Here is a 23194-nt window from a genome sequence, read left to right as displayed (position 1 = left end):
ATTATTATTATTATTATTATTATTATTATTTATATTATGTTTTGTTTGTAGCTGGCTAGCTATTAGCTGTCTGGCTGGCTGTTAGCTGCCGAGCTGTTGGCTATCTGATCCTGTGACTGTAAAGTGACCTTGAGAGTTTTGAAAGGCGCTTAGAAATGAAATGTATTATTATTATTATTCACTATCTAACTGGCTATCTAGCTCGCTATCTATGAGCTGTCTAGCTAGCAAGCTAAATGGCTAGCTGTCTATCAGCTAGCTAGCCATCTTTCTATCTATTTGAGTTACTTCCGGATTGCGTGAATTTATAATATTATTATTAATAATAATAATAATAATTAGTGGGTACTTTTCGCGGGTGCTCTTCAAACCTGGTGACGCAGGAAGTGACGCGGACCAATCACAACACTGATGGGGCGGGTCGAAAGAGGTGTGGGGGCGTGCCCCAACTATTTTGTTCCAAACACGAATAACATCAGGAGTACCGGAGACCCTTCTTGTATATCCGTGCGGGGTATGTAACCCAAAAGTCAACCATTTAAAAAAAACACGACATTTTGCATGATTTTGTTGATGATGATGATGAAGACGCGAACGAGATTCGTGGAGCGCTTGTGTTGGGCAGCCCATTTGCATGCTTGAATGCTTTTTGTGTGTGCGTGTACAAACACAACAAATAGTCTACTTACTACATAGTACCATCATGGCGGTTTTGTGTTTTCTTTTCTATAATAGCAGATTCGACACAACGCGAGCCGCCGTCCTTCTTCTGTTTTTGCCGATCAATCGAGCATGTTTGCATATGAGAGGAGGGGACGTGTGCGGAGAAGGGGAGGAGAATATGTTGTTGTACTTTTGACGATAACGCCTTGCGAGAGAAAAAAGATTCCCTCAAAATGAGCTTGTTGTTGAATGTTTTTAATTCGCCATTGACGTCGTTGTAGCCGCCGTGTGACTTTCGCGTTGTTCCGGAAAGGGGAGCCCCTTTTGTTCGACGCTTCGACCGAGCACCGACGAAACAACAAAAGGCGATTTGCGACGCCAAAATGATATAAAATGACATTTTTTTCGTCGACAGTGGGTATGTGTTTTCTGACATGTGGACATTTTTTCGTGGTATCTCCCGCTTTTGGCCCAAAAAAAATAGGCAGGAGACAACCGAGGAAAAGAAGTGGAATCCCGGGCTGGCGTTTAAAGCTCCGCCTATCGTGGGCGATGCTTTAACAGCAAGTGAGCGACCTGATTGGTTAGGGGTTTTTCCACAAAAGAGGGCGGGGTTTAATCCGGAAAAGGTTGACCGAAAAGCTAGTCAATAGTCGAGGGAAAACCTACGGAAGAGCAGTAGGGCCACTTTGAAATATAGATTCGGTTTTTTTTACAGATTGGGTATTATTCTGAGAAAAAAGTTTCAAACTCGCAAATTTAATCGCTATTGAGTCATGAATTTGCTACATTTAAAATCATATGTTTGCAGGATTTAAAGTCCCAAATTTGCTAGATTTAAAGTCACAAATTTGCTAGAATTAAGTTCACAAATTTGCTAGATTTAAAGTCACAAATTTGTGAGATTTAAAGTCACAAATTTGTGAGATTTACACTAGTTTCAAACTCGCAAATTTGCTAGATTTAAAGTCACAATTTTGCTAGTTTTAAAATCACAAATTTGCAAGATTTGAAGTCACAAATTTGCGAGATTTAGTCAGAAATTTGCAAAATTTAAAGTCACAAATTTACTCGATTTAAAGTCACCAATTTACTAGATTTACAACTTGCAAAAATGCTAGATTTAAAGTCACAAATTTTCAAGACTGAAAGTCACAAATTTGCTAGATTTAAAGTCACAAATTTGCTAGATTTAAAACACAAATTAGCAAAATTTAAAGTCACAAATGTGCTAGATTTAAAGTCACAAATTTGCTAGATTTAAAGTCACAAATTTGCTAGATTTAAAGTCACAAATTTGCTAAGTATTTCTTTTAACGTTTGAAACTGCGAGTTTGGAACTCGCAAATTTGTGACTTTTTTTCTCAGAATAATACCCCATTTCTAAAGAAAATCTATATTTCAACCTGGCCCTAATTTTCTTCCGTAAAAACCTCCAGCAAGGGATTTGTCAAGGCAAATTTGGGTTGTGGTCACTGTAGCGTACCTATATCTATTCTCATTTGTATTTTTCCTTTTCAGATTACAATTTTATGGCATTAACTATCTATTCATCCATTTTGAACACCACTTATGCCGAACAGGGTTGCTGACTACGGGAAAAACGCAGATTACTCCCGGAACTGGTCGCCCCAAATCCACCACCACTCGCACCCTGACCCAACCGTCACTGAGTAGGAAGGGATCACACGCTGACCCCACATAACCCAGGCAAGTGTAACATTGCGACCGATCCATTCATTAGGACGTTTTCTATTATATTTATCAATTGTTTCTCAAAATGTGATTTTTACTAAAACATGTTATTCTCACAATATAGGTACGCTACAGTTTGCTATATTCCACCGCCATTGTTTCTGTCCAGTGAAGCGAGCGCACTCTGTACTCGTATATCGTTGCATTTTTGTGAAGTACGTCCTAGTTTTTGGTGGGATTTTCCAAGCTATGCAGTTTATGATGACGTATTACACACGTTTCCCTCCATGTTGGTTCTTGAAATTTCCCAATACAACAATGAGAAACGGGGAAAACAAATGGATCGAAGTTGACGCTCTTTTTGCTAACACTACTGTTTATAAAGGTGAGTAAGTTGTATTTTTATAACTCATAGAAGTGGTAGAATATATATTTTTCTCCACAACTGCCAAGTTTCAAGCAAAAAGAAACATTAGCATATATATTTCTAGAGCTCTCAATGTTATTTTCTAGTATTCAGTGACAGCCATTTTGGATTTCTGAGGAAAATCTGCCTGCATTCGATCATTGATATTTGCTGATTCACATTTTAAATCTTTTCTTGTGTTTTCTGTTCTTGTTTAGAATTTCAACAGCTTTCCAATTATACCTTGCTCGTTAAGATCTGCCAAAAATTAAGAAAGTTATGATAGTTTAAACTGTAATAAAGAACTCGGTCACAGATTTTCATTATTTTAACTGTGCAATTACAGGCAGAAAATCCCCTCATATCTCGAAAATTAAACATTCCATTATTTCCTTATTATTTGTCATAGAACAATAACCTATACATCATTTGAAAGCTATTTAAATGCACATAATGCATATGGTATTAGAAAATGTGTGATGACACAAATAGGACTTTTCTTCGATATAAACTGCCTTTGGAACAAAGAAAGGAGCAGTTCGATTAAATAAAAATCAATGCTCCACGCATATACAAAATCAAGACTTAGACCGCTAAACTGAAAAAGTTGATTTAATGTGAAACGACTGACAACAAACTCCTGTGTTTTGCCCGAGCCATTGTCGCGCTTCCAGTCAAAATGGGAGAATTCCCTCGTCGTTGAGCTTCATCATCGATTGACAGTTCGAGCAGCCAATCCGGAAGAGCCAACCCTCCCCTATGCCCAAACCTCACTCCCAATAACCCAATAACAAAACAGCAAAGAGGCGTGGTTACACCCGCGGGCACGCCCCTGACCACAAGCTAACCTAACGGAGATTGTTTTCCCCCGTCTGCTAAGATTCCCCCCCCCTCCTTACTTTTTGCAGCTTCGCATCTGCTCTTGTTTTTGTTTTTCTTTTTACATTCCACACCGCGGAATAGACCGCGTTTGACACATCGCTCACCTTTTAAAGCTGCACTCTGAGTAGAAGCAACCTCGTCAAACGGATTACCGTCGGTGAACTTAAAGGAAGAAGGGTGAGTTCATCTTGGAAATTCATTCAGCGAGCTAACTCGGCTAGCCACCAGGCTCCCATCGGTCTGCCGCAAAAAAAAGAAAAACAACACGACAAACGTAAAATTCTCGCCCATTGTGTTTCAAATCGGGATTAATCACTCGATTGAAGCGCAGTGAATGCTTGAGCAACGCGACTGTTTTTTCCCCGCATGTGTCTGCATGTTCCCCGTTCACCCCCTCCGGACGTCCCTCGGAGTCTCCTCATGTTGTTTACATTAGCTAGCAGCTAACACCGCCAAAACACTGCCCCCACAAAGCAAGTTGCGGGGTGAAGTAAGCACAAATAAAGATCCCCCCGTCAACCCACCTCGCGAATGAAGCGAGTCGGTGACCTTTTTCGTGTTTTGGAGTCGCGTTTACCTCCGTCGATCATGGAGCCAGTCAGCGAGGTCCCTCCCCCTTCCTTGCCCTCACATGCTCCGCCAAATGGCGGACACGTATGGAACTCTAGCTCGGTGCTTATGAGGCCTCGAGTAAAATGGGGGGTTTGGCTTAGCGCGAGGATCTCGGGGCTTCCAATGACATTAAAAATAAAAATCGGGTAGTTGTTTTGAACTTTTTGGAAGATCAATTGTTTTTTTTTTGTCCGTAATTCCGCTTCCTCGTCGTAGCGAGGATTTGTGGTCGAGCAACGCTAAGGCTAAGCTAGCTTTAGTTTGTCATTGACGCGTTGGAACGTATGTGTCTTTGAAATTAATTTCCACATTTAGGGTTGCAACCAGTCAAATAATGTTTTTTTTTTCGGGGGAGTGTAGCGGTAGTTTTTGGGGAAGTTGTAAATGGCAGAGCGACTCCCAAAAGATTGTTGCTCCGGTACGTCACTAGTCGGTAGCTGTGATTGGTCACTGCCATTGTGTGTTTGGATTCAACTCTCGTTATTAAAGAAGACAAAAACGTCCTCAAAATGTCGTTTTGCGAACTATAGAGCAGCTAAATATCACTTGCACCGACTTGAGTTTTTCGTTTTATTTATTATGAGCTATTCTTCTGCAACCTCACTAAACGTTTAAACAGAAATTGCACAGAAGCAAAATGCAAACGGTACCAATTTGACACAGAACAACACAGCTTCTTCTCAGCGAGTATGAAATTCTCCTTGCAGGTCGATCTGGTATGGAGCGACTTCATTGTGTAGCCCCATTAAAGGGTTTAAAACACGGGTGTCCATGTCGAGACCCGGTGGCCAAACTTGTGGAATTCAATGATGCTTGTTAAAGTCCGAACAAATATTTCAAATTGTCCCATGTAAACCACACAACAGTTATTATTTTTTATAATAATAATAATCATCATAATACATTTGACTTGAAGGTGGGAAGAGAAGTGATGTTCCGAATGTTGGGAGGAAGTGAGTTCCAGAGTTTGGGGTCAGGGCAGCTGAAAGCTCTGTCACCCATCGTTCTGATACGGGCAGGGGGGCACACAGAGGTGGAGGGAGGGAGATGATCTGAGGGAACGAGAGGGAATATAAATTTGAAGAAGGTCAGATCGGTATGGGGGGGGGGCAAGGCTTGACTTCAAATGTGAAAACTATTCATTGTTTTGTTGTATGCTGTGTATATGATATGTGGAGATGATGAAACATTGATATGGTTTCCCAAAATTCATAACGGTCCTCCAAGTGAAACCTTAACTACGATGTGGCCCGCGACAAATATGAGTTTGACACCCAGCGATCGTGTATCAACTCATGGTTTCTCTCCCACGTCCCTCTCAGGTCTCTCAACACCGTCGAGTATGAGTTCATGATGAAACGGCGACTGGAGGATCAAGAAACGGTTTTTGCGTCCCAGCAGCGCCGCCTCCCGGGCAACGCTGAGACTTTCCAGCACCGTGCCCTGGCCCCGGCGCCGGCCCCGCCAGCGCCGTATGAGGCCGCGGTCGATAACATGCAGCCCGCCTCAGGTGTCCAGTACTCGGTCCCGCAGGGTTACCAGGTACCAAAAAAAAAAGCCCCGGGGACTCGTGTTGTGAAAGAAAATTTATATTATCATGTCCAAAAATAAAAACCTCAACAGTGATACCTCGGTTTACGAACCCCTTGGCTTACGAAGTTTTTGGCTTACGAACGTTAAATTTACGAAAATTTTACCATGGTATACAAACTCTTTTTCGGGATACACACGGAGCGCCACAATGAGAGATGTGTCGTTCGCGAATGAGCTTGTTCTCCTAACAAGAAAATGGCAGCCGGCTTGTTTTGGTCCTCTATTCCCACATGATTGGTCAAGAACGCAGCAGTGAGGGGTGGGGGTGTTACAGACAGACAAAGAGTGAAGCCATTCTCCAAAAAGAAAATGGCTGCCGCTGCTCACCCGCACAAAAAAAATCCAGTGACTGTAAAGTTTCCTTGAGAGTGTTATAATAAAACATTACATTTGTAAGCGCCTTTCAGAACTCTCAAGGTCACTTTACAGTCACTGGATCAGTTATTCTGTGGGTGAGCAGCGGCAGCCACTTGCGCCAGCGTTTCACTCAACCCTGAATAACTCAAATAAATAAAAAAACCTAGCTAGCTAGCTAATAGCTAGATAGATAGCCAGCCATCTAGCTAATAGATAGCCAGCTAACTAGCCAGCCAGCTAACTACGCAGCCAGCTAGCTAATAGATAGCTAGCCAGCCACGAGATAGCTGTTTTGAAAGGCGCTTAGAAATTAAATGTATTATTATTATTATTATTCATTGCTTATGCAATGGTTTCACATTTTAATATTCTCTTTTTTCCACAGGTTCCCACGGTGGCTCATAATAGCGGCGGTCACGGCCACGCGCCGAGCCCGGTGGTCCACGTAGGTTCCCACCACCACAGCCCCGCCGCCGTCCAATCGCACGGGCCGCCGGTGATGCCGGCGTACAGCCATGCGGCCGCGCCTCAAGCCTCGGCGCAAGGCCAGCAGCAGTTTCAGCGGCTGAAGGTCAGTCTGCTTCACTTTATCGTGTCGAGAAATAAGTGCGAATGGAAATTGGTGAAATGAAATGGTCGATTTTGACCCGAAACTTGGCGGCCATGCGAACCGCTGCTCCGCCTGAATCTCGCACGGCTTTTCATTTTCTTTCTTCTGCCGCCCGTCCGTAGGTGGAGGATGCCTTGTCGTACTTGGACCAAGTCAAGTTACAATTTGGAAACCAGCCTCAGGTTTACAACGACTTCCTCGACATCATGAAAGAGTTCAAGTCTCAAAGGTGAGCTCATTTTAAATACAGTGATACGCCGGTTTACGAACGCCTTGGCTTACAAACTTTTCGGTTTACGAACTTTAAATTAATGGAAATTTTACCTTGGCATACAAACTATTTCTTGGGATACACACGGAGCACCACAATGAGTGATGTGTCGTTCGCGAACGAGCCCGTTCTCCTAACAAGAAAATGGCAGCCGCCTTGTTTTTGTCCTCTATTCCCCGCCCCCAGTCTTCGGTTGAAGCCACGTGAGTGGTCAAGAAGGCAGCAGTGAGGGGCGGGTTAAACATTAAAGAGACAGGCAGACGACAGAGAGCGTTAGAAAATGGATAGAAAACAGTGACATTTGGACTTGTTTCAGCTTTGATAGTTCAAAACCAGAGTGTAGACTGTAAGGTTAAAATATCCCATCAATCAGGCTCCACAAATAACCCGCACAAGCCATCTGTACACTTGATTCAAAAAGCTAAACAAAACACAATTGATGGGGAACTAGGTAAAATGATGGCAGAGAAAGCACCTCCAAGGGATCATTCCTCAAGATGGTGAAAGAAGAAGGTTACGTTCCTCATCAAGTGTTTAATGATGATGAAAGCGGCCACTCCATTCCATCAAGCCATCAACCACCATCACAAAGGTCAATAAAACCACTTTATTATCCAGTCGAGTTTATTTCTTTAATTATAATACCATAGCACATTTATTATACATAAAATAAGGTATATTTTGCGTCGTTTTAAGGCTTAGAAAATTAGAAAGTAGAAAATGATGTTTTATGGGGACCTGGGAGCGGATTATTCTCATTGTAATGGTTTCCTATGAGAAATCAATTTTTGGGATACACACTTTTTGCCTTACACACTCTTTCGGGGAACCAATTAATTTCGTAAGCCAAGGTATCACTGTATTATTATCCCGACGATTGACGCTTGTGTTTGCACCCCCAGCATCGACACCCCCGGCGTCATCAGTCGGGTGTCGCAGCTCTTCAAGGGCCACCCCGACCTCATCATGGGCTTCAACACCTTCCTTCCGCCCGGCTACAAGATCGAAGTGCAGACCAACGACTTGGTCAACGTGACGACGCCCGGCCAGATCCACCACATCACCCCGCACGGCATTTCGGTGCAGAACATCCCCATCACCGCAGCGTCCGGCGCCCAGGCGCCACCCACCGCTACCACCAGCGCGCCCACCCTCCTCGCGCAGCCCGTCCCGGCCAAGATGAGCAAAGTAAGTTTCCAGGTTTCCCCGCATCGGGCTGAAATGGTTAATTGGATCACTTCAATTATTCATGTCACAATAATACAGTGATACCTTGGCTTACGAACTTAATTGGTTCCCAGACAAAATGTGTAAGGTAAAAAGTGTGGATCCCAAAAATTCATTTACGTCGCAATTTCCCAATTCCGCGTCTCTCCCCGCAGCCCACCCAGCCGCAGGCGCCGACGCCTGGCAGCCTGAGCAACCCGTCCATCCCGACCTGCGCGGCGCCGCGCTCGCCGCCCGTGCCTCTCCACCCGCCACTCGGCGGGATGCCAGCCGGCCTGCCTGCGCAGAACAACCAACCGGTGGAGTTCAACCACGCCATCAACTACGTCAACAAGATCAAGAATCGCTTCCAGGGTCAGCCAAACATCTACAAAGCCTTCTTGGAGATCCTCCACACGTACCAGGTCGGCGGGGAGGAAGTCGCCGTGAGGATTCCGGTGGCGACGGTGGACTTTCATTAACGCGTGATTTTGCGTGCGTTGTCTCGCGCAGAAGGAGCAACGCAACGCCAAGGAGGCCGGAGGAAACTACACGCCGGCCTTAACGGAGCAGGAGGTCTACGGTCAGGTTGCCCGACTCTTCAAGAACCAAGAAGACCTGCTGTCAGAGTTTGGGCAGTTTCTCCCAGACGCCAACAGTTCAGTGGTGAGTGACACTCGGAATTTGTTCGCATCGGTCTCCTCATATCACATATTTTGGAAATTGTCCATTTTTATATTCCAAATTATTTACTATTTTGACTATTATTGTTACGACAGGTAACATTCGAGTTACGACCGGGCTCCGTTCCGACAAAATGGTCGTAAGTCAAACGGTCGTTAGTCGAAATCCATTCAAAATGGCCGACGTGGCGTTTCCGCTGTAAATCAATATGTATTGCATTGTATTTTGTGCAGTCGCCGCCCATTTCAAGCTCATATAATTCCAAACCCATATCATTTAGGAATTAACTATTTTTTCTGATAATAGAAGAGAGACTACAGTTTCTTACGGTGCATTGAATGTTTATGTAGTCCTAAAACTCAATACAGGTAACATCCAAGTTACGACCAGGTTCCGTTCCGACAAAATGGTCGTAAGTCGAAATCCATTCAAAATGGCCGACGTGACGTTTACACAACAGGGTAGTATACGATGTCAATCTCTTGTTTTTAAGCAACGATTTCTATTGAATACTATTATATACCAAACTGTTTACAGTTCTTTTATACATTTTATGACTTTTGCTGTCTTTTTTATCATTTTATATTTCGTATTATCGATTGTTATTACTGTATGACTGTACCTGGAAATATATTCCGAACTGTTTACTGTACAGTTCATTTATAATAATAATAATAATAATAATAATAATAATACATTTGATTTCCAAGCGCATTTCAAAACTCTCAAAGACACTTTACAGTCACAGGATACTTTTTCTGCGGGTGAGCAGCGGCAGCTACACGCGCCAGCGTTCACTCAACCCGGAAGTAACTCAAATAGATAGAAAGGTAGCCAGCTAGCTAATAGATAACTAATAGCTAGCTAGCTAGTTAAATGGCGAATAGCAAATATCTTTTGGTGTCGTTTTTATCATTTGATATTTCATATTATCGATTTTTCTTACTTTGTACCTGTCATGTATACAAAACTGTTTACTGTACAGTTCATTTATAAATGTTATACTTAGCCTGCTCTCCCTGCTAACAGCAAGAAAAGGTCGCCCGACACACCCGCTCGGACTCAGGCGGACGCAGGAAAGGAAGGAAAAAAAGCAGTGTACATTACTACAGGAGATGTTGCCAACGGTATCTGCACTGTATAACTACTGTATTGAGTGTAGTCACGCAGCAGATTGCTGTGAGAGTATGTGACATGCTGGCTGGCCAAAATTGTAGTACGCGTTGCCGGCTGCCAGCGCGTTGCGGTGCCAGGCGTAGAATTAAAAAAAAGGGGTCTGTTGTGGTCGTAACCCGGTCGAATGTGACTAAAAGTTTCCATTCCGCTCAGCTTTTGAGCAAAACGACAGCCGAGAAGGCCGAGTCGGTCCGGAACGACCATGGCGGCACCGCCAAGAAACTGCAGCTCAACAACAAGCAAAGGCCCAACCAGAACGGCTGCCAGATTCGCCGGCATTCTGCTCCCGGGGCCGCGCCCCCCATCAAAGTATGAAAAATGTTAACGGGTTCTCTTCCGATGGGTTGTTTTCTCATTCTCTTTTTTCTTCTTGTGTGTGACCGAAACAGAAGAAGCCCAAGTTACTGAACTTAAAAGATTCGTCCATGGCCGAGGGCAGCAAGCACGGCGTCGGAACCGAGTCGCTGTTCTTCGAGAAGGTATATGTATACAATGCAATGAAATACGAATCCCTACAATACAGGTGTCAAAATCAAGGCTCGGGGGCCATATCTGCGCCACCATCTCATTTTATTCGGCCCGCCAAAGCAAATCGAACTTGTGAAATTCCCCGATGCTAGCCAAAGTCAAATTCTCCCATGTAAACCACAAAAACAGTCATTATTTTTGACTTTAAATTTGAAAAGTAATTATTCATTAATTTGTTGTGCGCTCTACATGTAATATGTGAAGGGAATTAAACATTGTAATGGTTTCCCCAAATTCAAAACGACCCCCGAGAAGAAACCATATCTGAACACTGCAAAAAAAGGACGATAAAACCCTTGGCATAAACGGTTCTAAAAGTTAAATACAACTGAGTGTCCTGGAAGAGATGAAAACCCAAAAACTTTACGGGATTGTAACGGATGCACAATTTTAACATTTTATTTTAGCTCTCAAAGTCACGTGTGCAGTCCTCAAGAGGAAACTAACAACAATATGATCCGCATGAAAAAAAAAGACTTTTGACAACCCTGCCCTAGTATTTCACCCTTTATTTTCCGGTGTGTAAGGCGCATGAAAAGCCTTTATTTTCTTAAAAAAATGACCCTGCAATTTATAATCCGGTGCCCTTTATATGTGAAGTAAACACAAAATTTTGTCTTGGTTCTCAAATAGTCTCCAGATTGGATTTTATTCTCGCGACCTCGCTCGCATTGCTGACTCTCGGATTTATTTGTTCCAATGCTGTCGAATTTTGTGATGCATGCGATTGTCCAGGTCATAAATCTGCCAATTTCTTTCTCGTGGAAGGTGCGCAAAGCCTTGCGGAGTGCGGAGGCCTACGATAACTTCTTGCGATGTCTGGTCATCTTCAACCAGGAAGTGATCTCCCGGGCCGAGTTGGTGCAGCTGGTGCTGCCCTTCCTCGGGTGAGTCCTCGCCTCAGCGTTTTTTTCCCCCGCCCGATTCCTAGCGACCAATTCAACCGTTTCTCTCCAGGAAATTCCCGGAGCTGTTTACCTGGTTCAAAAATTTCCTGGGGTACCGGGAAATGTCCCACATGGAGACGTACCCCAAGGAGCGGGCCACCGAGGGCATCGCCATGGAGATCGACTACGCTTCGTGCAAAAGGCTGGGCTCCAGTTACCGAGCGTTGCCCAAAAGCTACCAGCAACCCAAATGCACTGGGAGAACGCCACTTTGTAAAGAGGTGAGAGAGAATCGTCCCCTTAAATCAGAGGTGTCAAAGGCAAGGCCCGGGGGCCAAATCCGGCCCGCCACATCATTTTATTGCAAATCAAGCATGTCAAGTGCCATGATGCTTGCTAAAGTCCGAACCCAAATTTCAAATTGTCGGATGTAAACCGCCATAACAGTCATTATTTTATACTTCAAATTAGAAAAGTAGTTATTTATTTTGATTTGTGCGTTCTTTCTGTAATATGTGGAGTAGTAGTAGCTCTGACGCCTTTAGCGTGTTTGCTGTGTGTGGTTTCAGGTATTAAACGACACCTGGGTCTCCTTACCGTCCTGGTCCGAGGACTCTACTTTTGTCAGCTCCAAAAAGACGCAGTACGAGGAACACATCTACAGGTGTGAGGACGAGCGCTTTGAGGTGAGTTTTATGTATCTGTGTGTGCGTGTATGTGTGTGTATTTATTTATGGATGTATGTATGTAATAATAATACATTTAATTTATAAGCGCCTTTGAAAACTCTCAAGGTCACTTTAGAGTCACAGGAAGTTTTTTTTCCTGTGGGTGAGCGGCGGCAGCCACACGCGCCAGGCTTCACTCAACCCGGAAGAAACTCAAATAGACAGGAAGCCAGCTGGCTAGATAATAGATAGCTTATAGCTAGCTGCATAGATAGCTAGACAGCCGATAGATAGCCAGCTAGCCAGCCTGCTAGATAGCCAGCTCGCTATCTAGATAGCTAGATAGCCATACAGCTGATAGATAGCCAACTAGATAGCTAGCCAGCCAGCGAGATAGCCATCTATCTAGCCAGCCAGCCGGATAGCTTAGTTTCTTTATTTTGTTACATATATGTATGTATTTATTTATGTACTTATTTATTTACGTATTTATTTATTTACTTGTTTATTTATTTACTTGTTTACATATTTACTTGCTTACGTATTCACGTGTTTACGTATTTACTTGTTTACGTAGTTACCTATTTACTTATTTATTTACCAGTACTTATTTACGTATTTACTCATTTACTTCCTTATTGATAGTGGGTTGTGATCACCCGTATCAAAACGTTCCTTTTGCCTCCTTACTCACAGTTAGACGTGGTGCTGGAAACCAACCTGGCCACCATCCGAGTTTTGGAGTCGGTACAGCGAAAGATCTCTCGGTTGTCCGCGGAAGACCAGGCCAAATTCCGCTTAGACAACACATTGGGCGGATCCTCCGAAGTGGTGCACCGAAAAGCCATCCAGAGGATATACAGCGATAAAGCCCCGGATATTATCGACGGCTTGAGGAAAAACCCGGCCGTTTCCGTCCCCATTGTTTTAAAAAGGTGCGTGACGGAGCGGGCGCAACATAATTTTTAATACAAGGGTGTCAAAGGCATTTTTTGCCGCGAGACCGTTATGAATTTGGGGAAGCCATTAGATTGTTTCATCCCTGCCACATATTACATATAGAGCGCACAAAAAATGACTGAAACACTAGTTTTCACATTTGAAGTAAAAAATAATGACTCTTATTGTCTTTGACATATGACTAATTGAAATTTTGGTTCAGACTTTAGCGAGTACAGTGATACCTCGGCTTACGAACGCTTTAGCTTACGAACTTTTCGCCTTACGAACATTAAATTCGCGAGAATATAATCAAGGCAGACAAATTATTATTCAGGAAACACACGGAGCGCCACAATGAGTGATATGTCTTTCGCCAACGAGCCGGTTCTTGGAGCTCCGGAAATGGCAGCCGGCTTTTTTTTTCCCCTCTATTCGTTGCCCCCAGTCTTTGGTTAAAGCCGCACGTGATTGGTTAAGATCCGTGGTAGAGGAGGGAGAGGACACACGAAGCAGTGAGTGGGGGGGGGGGGGGGGCTACATAAACACACACACGAAGGGGAGACGACAGAGCTTGAAACAAAAAAAAAAAAAGTGAAAAATAAAAAAACGAAAACAGTAAAATTTTGACTCGTTTCAACTCTATTGATAATTCAAAGGCAGAGTGTAGACTGCAAGGTTAAAATATCCCATCAATCAGGCTCCACAAATAACCCACACACTCCATCTGTACAATTTGAAGAGAACATACAAGCAAGGGAACCAGCTCATAATGAAGTTTCTAGTGTGTCTGCCTGCATTTGTTGCTGTTGCAATATCACAACTTCGATTATTATAAAGTACAGTTTATTTCTTTAATTACAATACCATAGCACATTTATTATATTTAAAATAAGATATATTGTGTGTAGTTTTAAGGCTTATTTAGTTGAAAATGTTTTATGGGGACCTGGGAATGGATTATTCTCATTTTAATGGTTTCCTAAGGGAAATGAATGTTTGGAATACACACTTTCTGCCTTACACCCACTTTCTGGGAACCAGTTAAGTTCGTAAGCCAAGGTATCACTATACCATGGAAGTTGACATGCTTGGTTTGCTTTCGCGGACCGAAGAAAATGATCAGGCGGGCCAGATTTGGCCCCCGGGCCTTGACTTGGACACCCGTGCCTTCATCCAACCGAATTTCTCATCCACTCACATTTTCCTTCTCGCCATCCAGATTAAAGACCAAGGAGGAGGAGTGGCGGGAAGCCCAGCGAGGTTTTAATAAGATCTGGCGTGAGCAGAACGAGAAGTATTACCTCAAGTCTCTGGACCATCAGGGCATTAACTTCAAGCAGAACGACACCAAAGTGCTGCGCTCCAAATCGTTGCTCAACGAAATCGAAAGCATCTACGACGAAGTGAGTGCTCTGCGTTTTCTTTTTTACTGGATTTTTATTGTATTTTTTTAATGTATTTCTATTTGTGTGTGTGTTTGGTTTTACGTATTTAATTTTGGTGGGTTATTGTATTTGATTTTTAGAAATACATAAAACCGTTTTTTTTTTATTAAAAACTAGTTTTTTATTTATTTTATTATGTTTTTTTTTTAAATTATTTGATTTATACATTTCTTTTATTTATTTATAAATTAATATTTGCGGTGTACTCAATCAAATACGATGTCCTTTATTGGAACGAAGTTTAATTTTTCCACCTCAAGCAAATCACCCTAGCATGCGGCTCATGCACAGTGGTCGCTCACATATTATAATAATAATAATAATACATTTCATTTATAAGCACCTTTGAAAACTCTCAAGGTCACTTTACAGTCACAAGATATTTTTTTTCTTTGTGGGTGAGCAGCAGCAGCCACACGCGCCAGTCTTCACTCAACCTGGAAGTAACTCAGATAGAATGCTAACTAGCTAGCCAATAGTTACCTAGCTAGTTAGGTAGCTAGATAGCTATATAGCTAATAGATAACTAGCTAGATAGCCAGCCAAGGAGATAGATAGCAAATAGCTCGCCTATATAGCACACTCTAGCGGGCCATAAACAACAAGTGTCGTCGCGATTGGTCGCTGCCTCCATCTCGTCACTATCAAATAATAAATGGAGCGTTTTCATCCCCCTGAAGCGCCAAGAGCAGGCATCCGAGGAGAACGGCAGCCCGCCGCCAGGCCCCCACCTAACCCGGGCGTACGAGGACCGTCAGATCCTGGAGGACGCGGCGGCCCTCATCATCCACCACGTCAAACGCCAGGCCGGCATTCAGAAAGAAGACAAGTACAAGATCAAGCAGATCGTGTACCATTTTGTCCCCGACTTGCTCTTTGCCCAGCGCGGCGAGCTCTCCGATGTAGAGGAGGAGGAAGAAGAAGAAGAGGAAGAAGAAGACGCAGAGGATGGCGTCCCCTCCAAAAAGCAGAACGGCATCCCCGGCGGGGAGGCGAGCCCCTCTAAGTCGTCCAAGCTGCTTTTCAATAACACGGCGGCGCAGAAGCTACGCGCTTGCGACGACGCCTACAACCTCTTCTACGTCAACAACAACTGGTACATCTTGCTGCGGTTGCACCACACGCTCTGCTCGCGACTCCTCCGCCTCTACTGGCAGGCCGAGCGACAGATTGAGGAGGATTTGCGAGAACGGGAGTGGGAACGCGAGGTCTTGGGGCTCAAGAAGGAGAAGAACGACAACCCCGCCGTCCAGCTGCGACTCAAGGAGCCCAGTGAGTAACGTTGCACTGAAGCGGCCATAAAAGATTTTGCTCATCACAAGCAAAATAAATAAATACATCACTTGTTTTTAACTCATTCACTGCCAGACCATGTGCAAAATAATAATAATAATAATAATACATTTCATTTCTAAGCGCCTTTCAAAACTCTCAAGGACACTTTACAGTCACAGGATAAGTTCTTCTGCGGGGGAGCAGCGGCAGCCACACGCGCCAGCGTTTACTCAACCCGAAAGTAACTGAAATAAATAGAAAGCTAGCACGCTAGCTAGATAGATAGCCAGCTAATTCCTAAGTTCTATGGGTCTGGAGTTATATGAGCTTGAAATGAGGCCGGCTGTCGCAAAGAGAGGAAAGAAAGAAGTAGAAAAACAAAATACAAAATGTTTGACTACTCCAGTGCCAGGGTTTTTGTCATTGTCACTTGAATTCCAGGACCCACAGTATTTTGAGTTTTAGCGCTACATAAACACTTTGAGACACTTTATGCAAAAAGCTATCCATTCTATCAAGCCATCAACGACCATCACAAAGGTAAATAAAACGACTTTATTATACAGTACAGTTTATTTCTTTAATTATAATAACATTGCACATTTATTATACAGACAATAAGGTATATTGTGTGTAGTTTTAAGGCTTAGAAAGTAGAAAATTATGTTTTATGGGGACCTGGGAACGGATTATTCTCATTTTAATGGTTTCCTATGGGAAATTCATGTTTGGAATACACACTTTTCGTCTTACACACTCTTTCTGGGAACCAATTAAGTTCATAAGCCAATATATCACTGTAATTCCTTTTATTTCTAAGCGCCTATGAAAATTCTCAAGGACACTTTCCAAAATAATGACTTTTTTCGACTCCATTTTGTGTTGCTCTCTGTGACTCGTCCTCTGCCCTACAATGCTTTTTTTTCCAAGAAATTCCCATCTTTTGGGTGCGCCTTATACACCGGAAACTACGTTAATATTGACGTGTCGTTCATCTGCCGCTAGTGGACATCGACGTGGAGGTCTACTACTCGGCCTTCCTGCAGATGGTTCGCAACCTTCTTGACGGCAACATGGAGGCGTCCCAATACGAAGACTCGCTGAGGGAAATGTTCACCATTCACGCCTACATCGCCTTCACCATGGACAAGCTCATTCAGAGCATCGTCCGGCAGGTCGGCCCGCATTCCTGCGGCTTTTTCCCGCATGGAAATTCCGTAACTATACTTTCCCTTTGCCCGTTTTAGCTCCAGCACATCGTGAGCGACGAGATTTGCGTCCAGGTGACGGATCTCTACTTGGCCGAGAGCTCAAACGGAGCCTGCGGGGGCTCCATGGCCACGTTGTCTTCCCGGAGCGCCTCGGAAAGCGCCTACCAGCGCAAAGCGGAACAGCTCATGTCGGATGAGAACTGCTTCAAGGTATGAAAAGAGAAACAAATGCGAGCCCGTGCGCTATTTGGCCTCCGGAGAATGACTAATACCACTTAGTTTACAGTCAGGAAAAAAAACAATGTCCAAAATGCGGCCCGTTGTCAGCTTTCATTCGGCTCGCAGCCTCCGTCATAAAATCCATAACGTCAGGCCCGCGTGTGGAATCAAATACATTGGGCACTAGTGCTGTTAGCTACGGGTGCTAATTACTGCCATCTTGAGGCACAATTAGGAACACTAAATAATAATCATAATAATACATTTCATTTATAAGCATCGTTCAAAATTTTCAAGGTCACTTTACAGTCACACGCTAAGTTTTTCTGTGGGTGAGCAGCGGCAGCCATACGCGCCAGCGTTCACTCAACTGGGAATAACTCAAATAGATACGAAAGCTAGCTAGCTAGCTAGCTAATAGCTAGCTATGTAGCTAGATAGCTAATAGATTGGATGGGATTAGCCTTTATTTGTCTTGCAGTGGAGAAATGTATAGCTAGCTAGATAGATAGGTAGCTGGATAGCTAGATAACTAAAAAGAAATAAGACCTTCAAAATAAAACGCCACGTTGCAGATTCTGCAGGCCTTGCATGAGACTGACTTGGTGACAATCAACCAAAAAAAAAACAATTGCAGTAATACCTTTGCTTACGAACTTAATTGGTTCCCAGAAAGTTTGTGTAAGGCGAAAAGTGTGTATTCCAAACATTAATTTCCCATAGGAAACCATTAAAATGAGAATAATCCATTCCCAGGTCCCCATAAAACCATAATTTTCCACTTTATAATTTGTTAAAACTACACAAAATATACCTTATTTTCTGTATAATAAATGTGCTATGGTATTATAATTAAAGAAATAAACTGTACTGTATAATAACGTCATTTTATTTACCTTTAGGATGGTCATTGATAGCTTGATTGCATGGATAGCTTTTTGCATAAAGTGTCTCAAAGAGCTCTGGGTTGAACATCTTAGAAGTTGTGATCTTGCAACTAGAAACTTCATTAATAGCTGGTTCCCTTGCCGAGATTACATTCTCGCAAATTTAATGTTCGTAAGGCAAAAAGTTCGTTAGCTAAAGCCGAGGTAGCACTGTACTTCTGTTCAACTTTTACAAAATAAGTTAGTGTTTAAAAAATTAAGTAAAGTGAATATTAAATGTAATTATTCAATGTCAATAGTATTTTAATATGCATGTTTCAAATGTACACGTGCTTAAGGAAGCTGAAAATGAACATCAAAAAGCAAACGTGAAACACAGAATGGCTCGCTGAAATTCATTTGAACGCAGGTGATGTTTGTGAGGAACCGAGGCCTGGTGCAGCTGACGTTGGAGCTACTCGACACCGAGGAGGAGAACTCTGACGAGCCCCTCGAGGCAGAGGTGAGGCCCACGGCCGACCAAAAAATAAAATAATAAACATTGCTACTTCCAACCTCTCAAAACATGGCAGATTTAAATCAAAGACGATTATTATTATTATTATTAATATTAAATTTATTTATTTTCATTTTATTTATTTATTTGTATGTTTTTTTTGTTTTGTTTTGTTTTTTAGTAAAAAAAATATATATATTTTATTATTATTGTTATTATTATAACCCTGGCATCCTGTGTGTGTAGCGGTGGTCCGATTACGTCGGACGTTACTTGAACCCGGACGCCACCATGCCCGAGTTGAGGGAACATCTGGCCCAGAAACCCGTCTTCCTTCCCAGGTGAGGATGAGTTTATTTTTTTAAATTTGCCATAGCCTCTTAAAAAAAGAACCGCGATGGCGAGGACGCGTCGGTGACTTGGCGTTGTGGTCAGGAATCTGCGGCGGATCCGCAAGTACCAAAAATGTCGCGAGCAGCTGGACAAAGAGGCCGGCGAGGGAGGCAAGAAGCCGCTCAACAAGGAGAAGATGGAGTGCATGTTCAAGCTCAACTCCTACAAAATGGTCTACGTCTTCAAATCGGAGGACTACATGTATCGGCGCACCGCGCTCATGCGAGCGCACCAGGTGAGGGCGCCCCCTGCTGGCCTGGCCAGGCAATGCGTGTGTGTGTGTGAGAGAGAGAGTTCGTGAGAGTGTGTGTGGTAAAAGTGTCAGTGTGTCTATGTGAGAGCGTGTGTGAGAGGGTTAAAGCATGTGAGTGACTGTGTGAGAGAGTGAGTGTATGTGAGTTTGTGTGTGAGAGAGTCTTAGTGCGTGACAGTGAGTGTTTATGAGAGTTAGTGTGTGTGTGAGTTTGTGTGCGTGAGTCTGTGTGAGAGTGAATGTGTGTGTGTGAGAGAGTGCATGAAAGTGGATGTGTCAGAGTAAATGAGTGTGTGAGAGTGAGTTTGTGTGTGAGACTGAGTGTGAGAGTGAATGTGTGTGAACGAGTGCGTGAGAGAAAGTGAGAGTGAATGTGCGTGAGTGAATATGAGAGTTTGTAAGTGAGTGAGGGAGTGTGAGTTTGTTATATGAGAGTGGGTCTGTGTGAGACTGAGTGAGTGCGAATGTATGTGAGTGAGTGAATTTGAGAGAGCCATGTGAGAGTAAGGGTGTGTGAGTTTGTTTGTGTGAGAGTGAGTGTAAAAGTGAATGTGTGTGTGAGAGAGAGTGAGGGTGTGTTTGAGTTTGAGAGTGAACGAGTGTGAGAGAGATATATGACAAGTGTGACTCCTCCCTCTCTCGCTCACCCCGCAGTCCCACGAGCGGGTGAGCACGCGTCTCCACCAGCGCTTCCAGGCGTGGTTGTCGGCGTGGGCCCAAGAGCACGTGGGCGCCGAGCTGGCGGCCGACGCCGACAAGTGGCTGCTGGGCGAGGGCGGCGACGGACTCGTGCCCTGCAGCACCGCCCGACAACCCGAGGTCCTCCACTTCCGCAACGTCAGCAAATACCGCGTCAAGTACAACCCCTAGCGACCGCTCCCGGGTCACCAATTTTTTTTTAAACCGCTATGTGTGCGTGCGTGAATGCGTGTACGGGTGTGTAGCTCCAGTGGTGGCGAGGTTACCCGGTTACCCGCTTTTTACCAGCGTTTTTAGCTGGGGAACACACAACTCCCTTTACCCCCCCCCCGCCACCTCCTACAAGGGTGCCAAAACCCGGGAATGGTCTCGTCCCGCTCACCAGCACTCGCCGTCCACATATTTTGGGGGTGGGGGCAACAGGGGGCGTTGTCGTTTCTAATTTAAAGCAGCCTGGATATGCTCGACAAGTGCACTTATTCAGAGGAAAAAAACAACAACAAACATCCTCCATTTTTAAAATGGCGACCATAAATCGCAACTCACTTCCTGTTTCCGGGCCGATCCTTTTTTTTTTTTTAAGCGCGTCGCTTTGCAACATCGATCGGACTCCGTCCGGAGTGCGCCATTGTAAAAGCAAAGTCTTGTACATATATACATTATAATAATAATAATATATATATATTATATATAGTTCTATTAACATACGTCAGCCATTTTTGCTATCCTGAAAGATACATAAAAAGCCTATCATTCATTTTCACACACTTTGTAAATAGACTGTAAATAGTTTTCAGACTTTTTAAGACCACGCCGTGTTGTTGTGCTAAGTAGAACGTTTCCGAGCTAACTGTTAGCAAATACGAAAAGAAAAAAAAAAAAAAAAACAAGCCAAGAAAGACAACATTTCTTACAGTTTTTACCAAAGGGGACTTGATGATACAAACAAAGTAGATTTTGTCCCACCTTGCACCCCCCTTGCCACCTCCAAGACCCCCTTTCTCTCTCTCTCTGTGTGTTTTTTATGTATTTTTGTCTTCTTTTTAATTTACATAGTTTAAAAAAGTAGAAATGTATCCAGGTGTTTCTGTTTTTATAAACAACATTTTTTTTCCTAATTCACCAGGAAATAAAATAAGAAAAACACACACACACACAAAATACCCGCTTTCTTTCCACCCTGGATAGGTTTCTACCCCCCCTCCCCCCTCTCACAGTTGTATTTTTGATATTGGAAAAGTGAAATGAGCATGTATTTCGGCCGTTTATTTAGACATTATTTAAAGTAATATTAATAAAAAAAACACATTTGTAGCCTACAATGTTTTGGATTTTTTATTTATAACTCAAATAGATCGCAAGCTAGCTAGCTAATCAGCGAATAGTAGCTAATAGCCAGCGAATAGATAGCTACTAGCTAACGAATAGATTGGATTGGATGTACCTTTATTTGTCTCGCAGTGGTGAAATGTACATTTCACGGCAGCAAAGTTATGATAGGAAGAGGAAAAAGGAAAGAAAGAAGTAGAAAAACCAAATACAGGAGCTGCTGGAAAGGCAGCCGCTCTCACGGCGGCATCTAGAAGTAAAAAAACCAAACTACATACCACATAACATGACAACACAAAGACACAGAGTCATTTATTAGCTATCTAGCTATCTATTAGCGATATAGCTATCTAACTGGCTAGCTATCTAGCTCGCCATCTATTAGCTATGTTCTTGAGAGTGTTTAAAGGCGCTTATGAATACAATGTAATTTTTATTATTATGAGCATTATTATATAAGATATATATATATATGCGCCAGCGTTCACTCAAGCCGGAAGTAACTCAAATAGATAGAAATCTAGCTGGCTAGCCAGCCAGCCGTTAGCCAACAGATAACTAGCTAGATATTTAATCGATTGTAAACATGTATGCTTTCCTCTTCAGAACAATTTGAATCATATTCATAACTGGATGAGTAACAAGAAAGCATCTTTTCCGAATCTAAACTCTCTGAAGCCATTGTTTTTGATTCTGGAGCAAGGCAGTTTGTGAAGGAGTATCCTGGCGTGAGGTCACGAACAAGGGGGCGGGACTTTCTGAATCTGCCCAGTTCCGAGCTCATTTTGTGGCAGTTTTGGGATACTTGATGTCATTTTTATTGGGGTTTTGCATTTGACTAAAAAGATCAGCCTGCGTGTTTTGGCTATTTTAGATGCTATCAAACGTTTTTTCTGATGTCAGTTAGGAAACAAAAAAAAATGGTGTCGGTTGTCCTTTAAAGACATTTTAACCTTCTTTGTTTCCCAACACGAAAGCCCACCAGAGAAGAGCAAAAAAAAAAAAAAAAATAGGACAGCGAGCCGATTTCGCAATGTACCCACATAGACCACCCCCCCCCCCCCCCTCTACCCCTGTTTGATGCCCTACTCAAAAGATGGTGGGGGGGGCGGGGCTTTGGCCACCGCCACAAAACAAAAGCCCTCATTGAGCTGTTGTGAGCTGCCATCCCGACCGACCGCGGGCTCGTCCTTCAATTAACTCTGCGACGGTGCGCCTCAGGGCGCCTCGCCCAGCCCCCGTCCTCTTTGCTTCCCACAGGAACGGCGCCGGTGCACTGAGGAGGAAAAAATCTTTCTGTATGGGGATTAAGCGGGTGAAACGTCAGCGACGGAAGCCATTGATTTATCCCGGGGGGGCGAGACCCCCGCATGTTAGCCAAAGCGCTGAAAAGGACAAAGTTGGCAGCTAAAAGAGAAACGTTTGCTTTTGGGCTTTTGAGGCCTTTGGCTCCACTTTGGTGGGGTGCACCTGCGAGTAAAGGGGGAGGGGCTTAGGGGGCGTAAGGGGGTAATCCAAAAAAAGAATAATTTATTGACTACAGCAAACAGACTTCTTCTGTAGGCAGCCGGGGAAGTATTTGTGAGGAAGCTTACTTGGTGGGCCAAACTTCTGTGAGATGAAACCAAATGTTGTGCTTCTCAAGTCAGTGCAAGTGAAGGAAACCAAACCAAAACAAAATAATCGGTGAAAAGGTGCAAGAAATTCAAGTTAAGTTTTTGGGGGATTAAAGAAAGTTGTCATTTCATAAGAAGAAAGGTTGGCTTTTTGAAATCCAAGTCTATTTTCATGAGATTCTACGGAAAGA

The 23194-nt window shown here is 43.4% G+C and overlaps 1 protein-coding gene across 2 annotated transcripts; it reads left to right on the top strand.

Moving 5' to 3' along the window:
* Window positions 1-469: 469 nt before the first annotated feature.
* On the top strand, window positions 470-21395 carry sin3aa (SIN3 transcription regulator family member Aa). 2 transcript variants are annotated; one of them, XM_088996504.1, is made up of 22 exons: window positions 470-514; window positions 2247-2373; window positions 5581-5800; window positions 6594-6779; window positions 6941-7047; window positions 7992-8277; window positions 8472-8720; window positions 8809-8961; window positions 10309-10464; window positions 10545-10634; window positions 11452-11570; window positions 11641-11851; window positions 12140-12256; window positions 12935-13173; window positions 14400-14583; window positions 15306-15897; window positions 16906-17075; window positions 17148-17321; window positions 18627-18719; window positions 18960-19054; window positions 19149-19341; window positions 20014-21395. In XM_088996504.1, exons 3-22 carry the CDS (start codon window positions 5609-5611, stop codon window positions 20227-20229), a joined length of 3822 nt encoding a protein of 1273 aa, XP_088852630.1. In that variant the 5' UTR covers window positions 470-514; window positions 2247-2373; window positions 5581-5608; the 3' UTR covers window positions 20230-21395. The 2 variants fall into 2 exon arrangements, with proteins under 2 accessions (XP_088852630.1, XP_088852629.1); XM_088996503.1 differs by lacking the exons at window positions 470-514; window positions 2247-2373 and adding an exon at window positions 3630-3823.
* Window positions 21396-23194: the final 1799 nt, after the last annotated feature.

This window comes from Hippocampus bargibanti, linkage group LG05 (assembly GCF_051943395.1).
Source record: "Hippocampus bargibanti isolate YZ-2025 linkage group LG05, ASM5194339v1, whole genome shotgun sequence".
In the NCBI taxonomy this organism is placed as follows: domain Eukaryota; kingdom Metazoa; phylum Chordata; class Actinopteri; order Syngnathiformes; family Syngnathidae; genus Hippocampus; species Hippocampus bargibanti.
The sequence above is the reverse complement of the archived record's forward strand: the minus strand, read 5'-3'. Positions and strand labels throughout refer to the sequence as shown.

Coding starts and splice junctions, on each gene's coding strand:
- sin3aa (XM_088996504.1), top strand. CDS start 5,609: ATGATGAAACGGCGACTGGAGGATCAAGAAACGGTTTTTGCGTCCCAG. Junction 8,962..10,308: donor CAGACGCCAACAGTTCAGTG/GTGAGTGACACT, acceptor CATTCCGCTCAG/CTTTTGAGCAAAACGACAGC. Junction 11,571..11,640: donor CTGGTGCTGCCCTTCCTCGG/GTGAGTCCTCGC, acceptor GTTTCTCTCCAG/GAAATTCCCGGAGCTGTTTA.